Genomic DNA, 13,891 nt, shown 5'->3' with positions numbered 1-13,891 from the left:
TACGTATTCGCATTGCGATTAGGAAAATCACAACACGAATTTGGGAAATCGCAATGCGATAGTCAGAATCGCGTTGCGAATTTGGAAACTGATTTGCGATACCGGAGATCGCGTTGTGAATTATCGATCGCATTGCGATTTAGTTGGTCATTTTGGCAAATCCAAAAAAAGTTGGTTAAAATCGTATATTATAAGGCATTTTTGGTCACTGAGGTTATTTTCTCTAAAAAAAATTGGAATAAATTATATATATATAATCATTGTTCACTTACCTATTTGATGTTTTAGGGACAAATTTATTACTTTTGAAACTTTAGTGGGAAAAAGAATAATTAACTCAAACATTAGTGATCATTTTTGTAGTTTTCCTTTCTAAATTTATAAATTTATTGTACTGCATCAACAATCCATTAAAGATCTATCAGTAATTAACCCTTAGTGATTATATGTTAATTAAATAAAAACAAAAGTAATCAAATCTTAATTAAATAAAAACTAGAATAATCAAATATTATTTTTTTATTCAATGAAGTTTGTGTACAAAACTTAAACAAAAGTATTATAGTATAGCCAAATATTTATTTTAACCCATTTTTGGGTAAATTATTCATTTAGTACCTAAATTTTTTATTTTTTCAAAACCAATCCTAATGTTTAATTTTTATTTCATTTTTGTACCCATCATTAAAAACTTAACACATTTAATACATAAAATATCAGTTTTAGTCCATTATAGTAATTAAATCAATTTTTTTCAAAAATTAATGTTAAATTTTGAATATAAATATCAAAATGAAATAAAAATTTAAAATTTAAAAAAAAATTGAAATACTAAAACATATTAAAATTAATATTTTAAATACACATTGTGGAATCCAATAAGGGGGTGTTTGGTTCAAGGATTGTGGGATTCCCATGAGATGGGAATCCCATATTCCCATGTTTGGTTGGCCGGGAATCTCATTCCCAGTAATGTTTTATTACCAATAGTAGATTTTTTTGGGTATATTACCGGGAATGTCATTACCTCCCTTCCCTTAGGTATTATAACATTACCGGCGTTTTGGACTAAAATGCCCTTAAATTTTTATTTTTTTCAAAAATATCCTTCTTCTGTCATTGAATAATAAAAATTCTACGAAGGTTAAATTACAAATTTATCCTTAAATTATTTTAGATTTACAAAAAAAAATCTATAATTAAAATTTTATATAAAGTTCAGGGGTTAAAATTTTTTTATCATTTCATTAAACATTTTTTATATTTTTAATTTTGTAAAAAAAATTATATAAATATTATGAATTTAATTTTTTAAAGAAAATATATAAATATTTTACAATTTGTAATATTATACAATTATATAATAAGAACAATTTGGTCAAATATACATTTCAATAATCTTTTATTCATTTAACCAAACACGGTAATCTTACATTCCTGTTAAACCAATTAAACACAAAATACAACATTTTCAGTAATCATATTCTTTGATAATCTTTTATTCTCACTGATAATCTCACATTCCGTGAACTAAATACATTCTAAATATAAACAAAAATCCATGCTGACAAAGGATTTGTCACGTAACTCAGAGTAGCTCAAATTCGGTAAGAAGGACCACGCACCGAAAATCAGTTTCTCAATCACTCAATCTTTTAATATTTAAATAAAATAAATTTTTAAAATGACCGCCAATATTAGTTTTTAAATTTTAAAGACTTTTCCTAAAACTTTACCTAATTCATAAAATCCTGAAATCATGCTTTTTTTAAGTTTTAATTTCCGAATCATTAAATTTATTTTTAAAAAACTTTCTCATGACTTATAAAAATCAACGTACCATGTTAATAAATATTTAAATTAATAAGAGTGTAGCCGTGATAAAAGAGTCTTAAATAAATCACCAAATTACAGAGTCGCACTAAAATCTAGAGCCTCCAATACACACATTACAGCACTTCCCCCCTAATACTAACTAAAAATTAATTAAAAGACCTAAAACGTAAATTAGTGGAGAAATAAGCTCTAGCTAACGCCGGGAAGCGGAGGAGCGGCGAAGATACCGGCCTTTTTTTTCGTTGATTAAACTTCACAACTTTACTGAGAAACTACCAATGGTTGCACTTTCGGCGGTCGGCCGCGGCCTCGCTTAACACCCGGTGGCGGAGGAGGAGCGGTGACGGTGGCGGTAGTCTTGGCTTTCTTAGGTGGACGTCCACGTGGCCTTCCAGTGCTGACGGGGGTTTTCGGCTTAGGGGGAGCTGACAAATCCCTGGGCTTCGGCGGACGACCGCGTGGCCTGGGCGATGACACGACGGCATCGGGCGGAAGAGGGGACTTGGGTTTCGGTGGACGTCCACGTCCACGCTTGGGTGGGCCATTGGGGTCGGGTTTCATGTAATTGTCGTTCGACATTACAAGTTCACCGCTCTGTTTCATCAGGTTGAGGTGATGGGAGAGGAGAGTGTAGTGATTCTCCGGGAGATCCGAGTGAGTCAACTCGATGTGTTTCGTGATTGATGCCATGTTCGACCCGTCTTTCTCGTTCAAAGCTTCAATGGTTTCCATAATCATCTACCCAGCAAAAAACTCAGAATAAACCCGGGGGGGGGGAACAAGTTGAAACGAAATCTCCATAACTAAAAAAACCCAAAGAAAAAAACAACGAATTGCATGCAAAACTACCTGAGTGTAGTCTGGAAGAGAAGATTGTTGAGAAGCATGTATGCCTCGAGTATGATTACTTTCTTCAGTCGCCATGCAAACCTTTAAATTTTTTTAAAAATCCTTTCTATTTCCTGAGAGAAAGACGAAATGAAACTGTGGTTTGTTGGTTTTTATTGTGAGATCTTCAGGATTTAAAAGGGAAAAAGCTTTGGGATCGAAGGGAAGAGGGGGAAGGAGATGAAGAACATTGGGTATGAGCTATAATCCAACGGCTAGGGATAGCTAGTTTGGGCTTTTATCCAACAGTGTTTGTTTGTTTCATACGAGATTACGAGGATTGATGACGTGTTTCCGAATTTTGGATTACTTAACTTCATTTTCATTTTTTGTTTGTCTCCTTTCTTGAATCATCTGTTATATCATAAATTAAGGATAAAATTTAAAAATATTTTTTAAATTATTTTCAAATAAATTTTTAAGTTTTGGATTTTCAAAAATTTTAAAATAAATATGATTTTTTATTAGAAAATAGATATTTAATTTTGAGTATAGTTAACTAGGGGTGTTCAAAAAATACCTGATCCGAATTACTCGGCCTGTCGACCCGATAAAAAAATTCGGGTATTTTTTTTTAAAAATTCAAGTTTTGGATCGAATATCCGGCCTGAAATTTTCGTATATCTGGTTACCCGAGTACCGGATTACATTTATTTTTATATAATAATATTACATATTTAATTATTAATAATTTTATATATTAAATTAAACTAATAAAATCTATATATAAAAAAGTCCCTCCCACTTAGCAGTGACACACTCAATTGGAAATTTGGATTCAAACCTTTAAACTTGTGTATATTTTTTTTAAAATTAACAATTTGAAAATGATAAAAAAATCATGTACTCGATTACCTGAATTATGAGCACCCGTAAAATTCGAGTACCCAGTAATATTCGGGTCAGGACATGAGTTAGCCAATCAAATACCCGACGACTCTGAGACCCAAAACTTTGGGTACCCGAAAACCCAGGTACGCGAATTTGAACACCCCTATAGTTAACTATAATGATAAAACATATTAAAATTAAGAGTTAACTAGACAAATGATTACTTGTGTTTGTGTTTTATCTACTTTTAGTCACTGATTTAAAAAAAATATAGATATAATCACTTTTGTTTTATTTAATTAAGATGTGATCATCACGGGTTAACTGTGTTAACAACTAACAGAATATGTCGCGTGATAGTTGGTATAATCACACATTTGATATCTGTTATTTACATATCATCTCAATTTAATTATACTTTTACACAGATTTTAACATAATATATATTTTTAAATGAAAATAAAAATAAAATATTTTTAAATTAAGTTAATAATAAAATATATCTAATAAGATAATATAAAAAATATTTTTAAGTATTTATACACTAAGATACAAAATATATACACCATATTATCTATTTTAGACCAAGCATTGGTCTTGGCTTAATGGTTGGATACATGTTTAGTTTCCTAAGTGACCAAGGTTTGAATCTTTTTTGCCCCTATTTGTTTTCCTTTGATTATTTCAATCGGGGTGACACATGTCACTCTTTGATTGGCAGAAATAAATATATTAAATTAAAATAAAGTTAGTTTGAATGGTGACACATGACATCATTCGATTTGATTATTAAATTTATTTTAATTTATTAAAAGTAAGACTAAATTGAGAGAATATGTAAATAACATAAACAAAATGTGTGATTATATCAAAATATTTAACTGCGGTTAACGACAGTTAACTCGGGCTGACCACATCTTAATTAAATAAAAAACGAAAATAATCATATATTACTTTTTCTAAAATCAATAATCAAAAGTGGACAAAACATAAACATAAGTGATCACCCGTATAGTTAACCCTAAAATTAATAGATGGTATCTCATTTGTTCTCTTAATTTTTTTATCTAACATCATCGTTCTTCTTCTCTTATGAAACTACAGTTTTTCAGTGGTTCTTTCGTTTTATGATTGAACCACCACTTGATCTCTAGTGTGGTTTTATTGTTAGTTTGATCTAGTCTTATAGGCCAAATAGTGGGTAAGGGTGTAGTTTAAATTGGTTCAGGGTTTAACATGATTAGTAAAAGGGGTAGGCATGATTTTGGTTTAATGTTTAACTCATGTCAATGGAGGTTGATGGGAGACTTGAATGTCAAGGCAGGGATTTTGGCTTAATTGAGTGACTACTTTGTGACTTTTTAAAATTGAGTTGCAGATTTATAATCTTACCAGTAATTCGTGATTCATTCATCACCTTACTAGTAATTAGATGATTACTGGTGTTATTCACCCAATAAGAAAATCATTAAAAAATATTTGTTAATGGCATATGATCTATCCGTAAAAATCAATTAATTAAGTGATTTGTTTGTAACCTTTTGAAATTAAATGATTAATTTGTAATCTTACTGATAATGAGTGGACTGGCATACGATGTTATTCACCCTAGATTATATAATTTATTGTCGGTATCATGTATGACCATAGCTTAATAAAAAAATAGTATATTGTTTAATATTTACTATAGTATTTTGTAACCAAAAAGAATATAATAAATTAAACATTTAGTATTTAAATTATCAGTTTTGATTTGTCTTAGTACCTAAATTTTTAATTTTTTTAAAGTCATATCTAATGTTTAATTTTTGTTTCATTTTAGTACCCATCATTAAAAACTTAACACATTTAGTACCTAAAATATCAATTTTGATCATTTTTAATACCTAAATTTTTAATTTTTTTAAAATTAACGTTAAGTTTTTAATAGGGTACTAGAATGATATAAAAACTAAATATTAAATATGATTTGAAAAAGATTGAAAGTTTAGTTAGTAAAATGGATCAAAACTGATTAGTTAAACTAGTAATTTACCCAAAAGAATATCATTTGCCCTCTCTCCCAATGTATTCTGTTTATGCCAAGAATCTAAAAGAAAGAGAGAAAACAAAGAGTGCAGAAACAGAGAAGAGAGGGCTCGCTCTTGGCTTACAAAGGGAGAGCATGAAACTACTGCTAATCCCAACTGTTTTAAAGAACAATGTCTTTTTTTAGAAAAATAAGTGAAGAAAAAACCAGAAACAAAATCCGGGTATTTGCAGGTTTCGAGAGAAAACGAGGGAATCTTCGCAGTTTAGAGGAAGAAAGGCAGTTGAGTCTTCTTTGAGATTGTAAGGATATTTATACAGAGCTTTAATGGCTGTGGTTTTTGAAGATAAAAGAATTACAAATCACTTGATCTAGGCTTACGAACAAGAACATCGAAAACTAATAACCAAAGCATGCAATTCATTAAGGGTTTGCAAGAAGGCGACCTACATTGATTAAACATTAATTCAAGGTCTTTGTGATAAAATATTTAGAATTCCAGCTAAGTTTGAAACTCTCATGGGGCCTCAATAATAACTCTAATATAAATTATTAATATTTTTAAATTTAATAATTAAAATAAATACAATAATATACTAGAGAGAGGAGAGGGTAGTTGCAGTGTCATCAAACCTCCTTTAAATGCACAGCCTTCCCTCTGTAATGGATCCCCAGCAAACATTCATTTCATGGTGCACATTTCCTTACACAAAAACTAACAGCATGTCTTCATTAATCTGCTTTTCTTCTTCCCATAGAATCTTTTGAACTTCACAAACCCTAAATATAATATATTACTTGGAGAAGAAAGGTCTCTCTCCTCTCTCCAACCAATGTTAAGTTTCCCCATTTTTTTCTAAAAAAATTATTTATGGGTTTAGTTGACAAAAGCTGATTACGAGGAAGTTTCTACGACCTTTTCCCCCTTGAGAGCTTGAACCATGCCTTGTCCTCGGCTGACAATGCTGAAACAATTTAGTAGATTATTAATATTTTATATTTAGGGTTTGGAGTAGTTGTACTCTTAAGGGCATTTAGGACTTTTACTTAGAATCGTCTTCATCCTCCGAACCCTAAATGTAAAAATAAAATGGAAACGTACAAACTAGAAAGAATTCCCATATATATATATATATGGGGTAAGGGAATGTAAGATAGTAGGCTACCCTCAATACCAGATTAAGAGCAGCTTCCGTAAGAGACATCCGAATTGTAAAATGCATGTATGCTAATTAATATACGTTGGAAGGGTGCGGTGTCCCAAGCCATGAGAAAACGTGTTGGCCCTGTAAGACAGGCATCCTCTTTGAGACGCATTTAAGTCTATAAAAACCAGACGTGGGCATCATATTAACCGTCCGATCATCTCGTGTCACTCTCGTTTTTTTCATATCATACTACGTTTGGAGAATGAGAATCTTCTAATCAACATGTAACGTTATGATGAGGGTGTGATTATTAATGATAGTCCCCTTATAAATCACTATACCATATATCAACTAAGATAGGGTTATTATTTATTAAAACCTTACCCTATACCCTGGGTCAAAACCCCAGTTATGGTGATCATTCATTTTTTAGGGTTTAATCTCTTTCCATGGTGGATATCATCGTTTATATTTATTGCTATAATTTATTACAATAACATTGTTTGAAGCTTTCTTCCCATGGCAGAAAGGAGGCAACAGTTTCGCAGAAGGAATCAAAAGGAACTGAAGCAAATTTAATTCAAAAGACAATATTGAATCTCTTAGCATTGACAGAGAGAGAGAAAGGTACAGTACATAAGAAAGAAGAAGAAGAAGAAGAAGAAACAAGAGCATTAACACTAGCCTTTCCCCATTGTCATTCTCTTTTTCACCCATTTGCTCTCATTTAAAAACATCACTGAAAAGGCTAAAGCCAATGCTCTCTCTTTCTCTCTCTGATCTCATCATCATTCACTAATCACTAAAGTAAAAAAGAAAAAAGAAAAAAAATCTTAGTCATTATGTTAATTGTGAAGAGGATTAGGCCCCGTATGAACTATCCTCTTATCATCTTCGTTCCCAGAAAACACAGGTGAGGTTGAAGGAGCTTGAAAAGAATTTGCAGTATCAAAAACCCAGACTTTCCTCGGTGGATTGAAGCTTTCTTCACGAACAGCAGAATGAAAACCCAACCGGGAGAAAACCAGGATAACCCACAACAACAACACTACAGCTCTTGAAGTTTTCATTTGCAGTAACTGATAAAAGGGGCCGTATTTAAGCTTGAGAAAATGTGAGGAAAAAACTTGTTTTAACTCTGGTTTGCTCCTGATCTTATGGGTCTGATCACATGATCTTGGCCCTTGATTCCTGGAACCTTCTTATATATATATATTTCTAAAAATCTTTGGACTTTGAAACTCTTAGACTCTTCCACTGCTGCTGCTTGCACCTTTTGTTTTGCTGTTAGACATGTATGCTTTCTGGTATTTGGAATTTGTTCGTTTTATAAATGGTATTTCATTTGTTATTGTATTTTCAACTCTGGGAGAAGGTGTTGTGGGACTGTCGTGTATTAATAGCCCTTGTCTGGGGGAATATATTCAAAATCTGATATTATATAATAGCATTGGAGAACAAAACTTTAAGCTACCACGGGTCCACAACCAACCATTTGCAAGTTGTTTTATAAATAATGATTTATGTAATCGGTAATTGACGTTGTCTTCAAAATTAATACAATATATCTAAATTATATACTCGAATAAAAAGATTAAATTTAAGATTTCTTATAAGGAGTAAAATGGCCAAAGAAAGGGAGAAGCTATTAAAATAGAAAAAAATCATTTATTTATCCTCAAACTTAATTAGCTCACATGTTTTAACGAAAAATCCAAATTTAAGAAGTTTAAAAAAGTTACAAACTAATATAAAAAACAATAACTAAATTCAAATAAATTATCAAATTAAAGTACTAATATACACCATATAAAATATTGAAGGACTAAATTTGAGGATCTTTTTGGGTGTTTGTTCAAATTTTTGATGAGTGATATGCATTATTTTGAGTAGACAAACACTATATCTCAAAATTAATTTCATTGGACAACAATAGGAGGATATCAAAGTATTATCACGTTGAACTTTTAGATGAATTTTCGTCGATTTGGGAGAATTTCATGGAAAACCAATTTGATGAGAAATAAGATGAATGAAATGTAACATTATGATTTAAATCATTCCACGAATTGCAAACAATGATAGGCTGTAGCGGTGTCTGAAAATGTTTAAGTGCCACAAAAAATAAATTATTTAAAAGTTTAGTGATAAGATCGATGCATCCTTAAAAAGACATCGTTTTAAATATCAACAGTAGCATCAAATCAACATTTTGTTTATATCATCAGTGTGACGAAAAAAATTATCAACGTAATTGTATTGTTAAAAAGATGTTGAACGACTATATTAATTTAGAAAATTAATAAAACTGAAGAAGGTAGGATTATTCGTATCCAAAATTATGGTTGATTTGGTAGTGACCGGACATAAGGTACGTAGGTTGGTAAAGCAGCTTTATTACAAAAGCGTGGGATCCTCCTCCACAATCGCATTCAATTCACAATAAAACCGTAATACGTCGACAACTCCACCACCATGGCTGGCGGTTTGGGAATGACAGCTAAACCTTCTTTCATCACATTAATCATATGTTTCTTCACATTAATTTCTTTGATATACTGATGACATCTCTTCTCACCTAATTGAATTTTAAAATTCTTTTTTAAAAACATAAATCAATGCAATGATTGCCAGTGAAATCTGATTAAAATTAAAAACACTGATAAAATTATATCATATTCCCATGTCATTTTATTGGTTTATATTTTTTAAAATTTCTTTAAAACTCATAATATGAAATTTATAAAGTCTATCATCTTTTAGGGGTTCTAGGTTTCTTTGGATTTGATTAGTTTGAGATGTTTGATCGAAAATCTGAAAGGAGAAAAACATTCTTTTGTGAATGAAACAATATACCTAGAAACCAACCTTGTAAACGAATGTTAGAGGAGATTGGAGCATTAGAACGTCGGACCTTTAGATCAATTTTCATCGATTTTGAGTGGATTTCATGAAAAAAATATTTGATGGGAAAGAATGAGTGAGAATAAAACATTTTGATACAAATCTTGTTGCGAATGACTATCAATGATGGATAATGACGATTTAAGAATTTAGAAGTTCTTTTAAAAAAACGGGAAGAAGAAACAACCATATCATCACGCCAATAACAATTTAACTAATCAATACCTTAATTGAAGCGTAAAACAAAATCCAATGTTAACATCAATATAATAACTTAAACTATATAGTAATATACAACCCTTTATCTGTAACACCCCAACCCATACCCGACCCGGATACGAGTCCGAGGTGTCACATTGACTTTTCAACACATGTACTTGTATAAAATAGTGAGTAATTTAAAACTTTTATAACCTTAAAACTTATTCAAAACGTTTACAAAACTATACAGAACTTATACAATATATATATTCTTTTGATTACATGCCAACTAGAACTTTATTTATTAAAATACGTATTATTCACCTCTTTTCTGATCTGACACTTGGTAAGGAGAACTGACCTGTCTTGCTCCACATTGCTCGTTATTCTTCTCGAAACCTACATGTGAAACAATCACACGCTAAGTCGTTGACTTAGTGAGGCATATAAACATGTAATACAACTATAATTCATATCAAATGCATGAGCAATTAGTATTACAATCATATCATATAAAAGCACATATATATAATTTCTGCAACATGTACACACATGCACATATATCATTATCAACACGTTTAACATTTCTCATTCACTATCATTAATCTTTATAATTTAACACTCTTATATAAACATTTGTCTTTACCATATCATGCATTAACCAAGCAATACACCCTTATGTAAATCATGTAATCTATTCCATATAACAAGTCACATATGCATATCACATTTAGTATACTTGTTTACTCTCTTTATTAACCCATGTACACTATTGAGAACTTAAGCTATGTGAGTACATTGAGGTTGTGCACACATATGCTGTCACCACAACTCGATCAATGTCCCGCAGGACCTATCCAGAGGTCATAAAGATCCTCGGTAACTATCCAGAGGTCATAAAGATCCTCGGCAACTGTCCATAGGTTCCGAAGAACCTAGGTGAACTGTCCATATGTTCCTTAGAACATAGGTATACTATCCATATGTCTCGAAAGACATAGGTAATTCTGTCCATATTTTCCGTAGAACATAGGTACCCTCGACTCTTGGCATGCCAACAATACCCCTAGCTCTCATGACACATAACATGGGTATTATCTTTTATATCCTTTTTCATATTTCATGTAACCATATCATATATTCATATAAGCTCATGGTTTCCTTTACATATACATGTAATCAAGTAGTTCATGTCCATTCTTATATGAGTTCATATCCATATAAACATAGGATTCACTTTCACATATCCCATATACTTTCTCTTTAAATATAACTCATGTCTTGTGATCATGTAAACACGTATCACATAAAATAACATGTCAAACATATCACACGACTGATATAATATTCTCATATATTAATGTAGTTCAGTATCACATATCATATGAATCATATAAATCATGTCACCTATACTCATGCATACATAAAATTCACAAATCAAATAACATTTTAAGAGTTACTTATTACCATAGTAACTCCGTCACTGGCTCATTGCAAGCCAATGCTTATTCGATAACATAAGTACAATGAAATTGCACTCACCTGGCCTCACTAGTCCATTCCAATCTCTTATCTTCCCTTTTTATCGATATTACTTGTCAATGATTCCGGAACTCGTTTAGCTACATAATTATACATTTTTAAGACAATTATTAGATACCTACACCTTGTAATTTGATACTAGCAACTTAAACGAACTTATTAAACCAATATTTACAATTTTCCTTTAGGGGGAATCGGTTCCCTCCTGTGGGGGTATCGGTTCCCCCATGACATTCTGGAAATTTTATTCGCTTGAAGGGGTATCGGTTCCCCTTGAATGGGTACCGATTCCCCTAGCCCAGAATTACATTTTCAGCACGAAAAATACTTCATTTCAACTTAAACACTTCCTATTTCAACCTCTTTTTTCATTCTTAACTCTAGTACACATACTTAAACCAATCTATATTCATTTAATTCATCTTAAACCTCAAAATCCTATATTCCATATTTAATTCAATAATTACATCAATTTTGCAATATGTTTCAAATCCAATTCTATTACTCCAAATCTCTTAATTTAACTATTGACAAGTCGAATTCAACTTAAAATTCAACTTATCAACTTTATTTCAAGATTTCATTCAAAAAACTTAAAATCTTTAATCTCTCCTAATTCCACCATCCTTTGTTTTTAAGATGATTTAAGCTTTCCTTAAGCTTAGTTATCATCTAATAATCAAAACCCAACCTTAAAATCAACAATTCATTTATAAACAAAGAAACTTACCTTTGGCTCTTGGCTTCCACGTGAAGAAGAAGAAGAAAGGAGAAGAGAACTCTGGAGAATTCTCTCCCTTTCCACGTATATAATTCCATTTTTTTTAATTCCTTAAATGATCAAATGACCATTTTACCCTTTATTTCCTTTAATAATTACTAAATAACCTTCATCATATATATCCAATAATCATTGAACTATTTCATTCTTCTACTTTAGTCATCAAATTCTGAAACTTTACAAATTGGTCACTAACCCATAATTTGGGATGTTACAAATCTCCCATCCTTTTAAAAAAAATTCGTCCTCGAATTTTCACTGCACATCCTGAGAAGGACATATCTTCTAACGTTCTCATGCTGCTTTCTGAACTTAATCTTTTGTATCATCTTTAATAACTTGGTTCTTATCTTTCCAATTATTCGACTACCTTTTTACTTTATATCTCCTATCATGTCACTTATCAGATAGACAATAACATTAATTCTTATTACTCAAACTCATAATTCAATCAAAATTCCTTGTAAATCTTCAATTGTCTTTCAATAATCACCAAACTTTTATTTCGTCCTTACTTGACTGACTCCAAAACTTCCTTTAATACATATAAATCTTTATTCATTTCTCTGACTACATTCACTTGACCAAGAAACATAACCTTAAATCTTCATCATAACTGATTAAACATACACTTTGCATAACTAAACAATTTCTCATATTACCTGACATACCTTTCTTACTTCTGGTTAAACTTATAACCTATATCTCAACATAATCTTTATCACGTCTAATTCTTTAAACTTCATCCTTTTATTTCCTTCATAACTCAAAATCTTCTTATACACCAATCATATCTTTCTTTCATGTTCACATACTCTTTTCCTATCACTTAAACTCATCTCTGATTACCAATCTTTATTATATCTTTATAACTTTACTAATCACTTCACTTATACAGAACCCCATTCTTATCGTATCTTGCTTGTATTTTCTTCCATCAAAATTTTCTTTAAAACACATAAAATATTTATCTCCTTGCCTATATCATATCTATATGATCAAAATACACAACCACATCCAGATTCGTATCTCATTTGATCAACTTACTTTATGTTTCCTTCAAATCTGATAATTCTAACATCCATGCCACTATAGCTAATTAATAACAACTTTTCAATCTAGGGCGTAAGCCCTGATCAAATTAATCATACACATCATTTCAGTTAAAATCAACCCAGTGTAATTTACTTATTGAACCCATACTCTCATTCATATACAGTATTATGCATTGTCTCCTTTATTACCTTTCATTTCAATGATTAAAATACATAACCATATCTCAATCCACACCATACATAATTAGCTTACCCTGAAATCATCTTCAAATCCTTTAACTTTAATACACTACTATCTTATAACTCTGTTAGTCAACATCGATTCTTCCAATCTAAAACATAAACCTTCATCGAACCATTCATATACATTCTTTGCAGTCAGAATTATTTCAACAATAGTTTACTCAACTAATCAAATAAACATTCAATCTCATACACCATGTCACTTTCATTATTCAAGCTTAACATTCTAACTTCCTTTATTTATAAACTGATCATTGATGTACCCATACTTAAACTCTTCTTATCAATCCTTAGTTTTACTCAACCATTAGAATCCTCACTTCCTTCACTCTATCACTTTACTATAATCACAGTATACAACTGTATCCAAATTCACTTCATATTTGGTTATCATAACCTACCATATCTTGAAATCTTGTAATTTCAATACATT

At 30.9% G+C, this 13,891-nt stretch overlaps 1 protein-coding gene across 3 annotated transcripts; it reads right to left on the bottom strand.

The window, feature by feature from the left end:
* Positions 1 to 1,878: 1,878 nt before the first annotated feature.
* LOC120184313 (HMG-Y-related protein A-like) lies at positions 1,879 to 7,376 on the bottom strand. 3 transcript variants are annotated; one of them, XM_039188811.1, is made up of 3 exons: positions 7,346 to 7,360; positions 6,471 to 6,475; positions 1,879 to 2,589 (listed from the first exon to the last, which is right to left on the bottom strand). In XM_039188811.1, the coding sequence occupies exon 3, from the start codon at positions 2,572 to 2,574 to the stop codon at positions 2,098 to 2,100; it is 477 nt and encodes a 158-aa protein (XP_039044742.1). In that variant the 5' UTR covers positions 2,575 to 2,589; positions 6,471 to 6,475; positions 7,346 to 7,360; the 3' UTR covers positions 1,879 to 2,097. The 3 variants fall into 3 exon arrangements, with proteins under 3 accessions (XP_039044742.1, XP_039044743.1, XP_039044740.1); XM_039188812.1 differs by lacking the exon at positions 6,471 to 6,475 and having other exon boundaries at positions 7,346 to 7,376; XM_039188809.1 differs by lacking the exons at positions 6,471 to 6,475; positions 7,346 to 7,360 and adding an exon at positions 2,686 to 2,819 and having other exon boundaries at positions 1,879 to 2,574.
* Between the last annotated feature and the right edge of the window lie 6,515 nt (positions 7,377 to 13,891).

The sequence above is a fragment of the Hibiscus syriacus genome, unplaced genomic scaffold (assembly GCF_006381635.1).
Source record: "Hibiscus syriacus cultivar Baekdansim isolate YM2019G1 unplaced genomic scaffold, ASM638163v2 tig00112864_pilon, whole genome shotgun sequence".
In the NCBI taxonomy this organism is placed as follows: domain Eukaryota; kingdom Viridiplantae; phylum Streptophyta; class Magnoliopsida; order Malvales; family Malvaceae; genus Hibiscus; species Hibiscus syriacus.
This window is presented reverse-complemented; position numbering and strand designations above follow the sequence as displayed.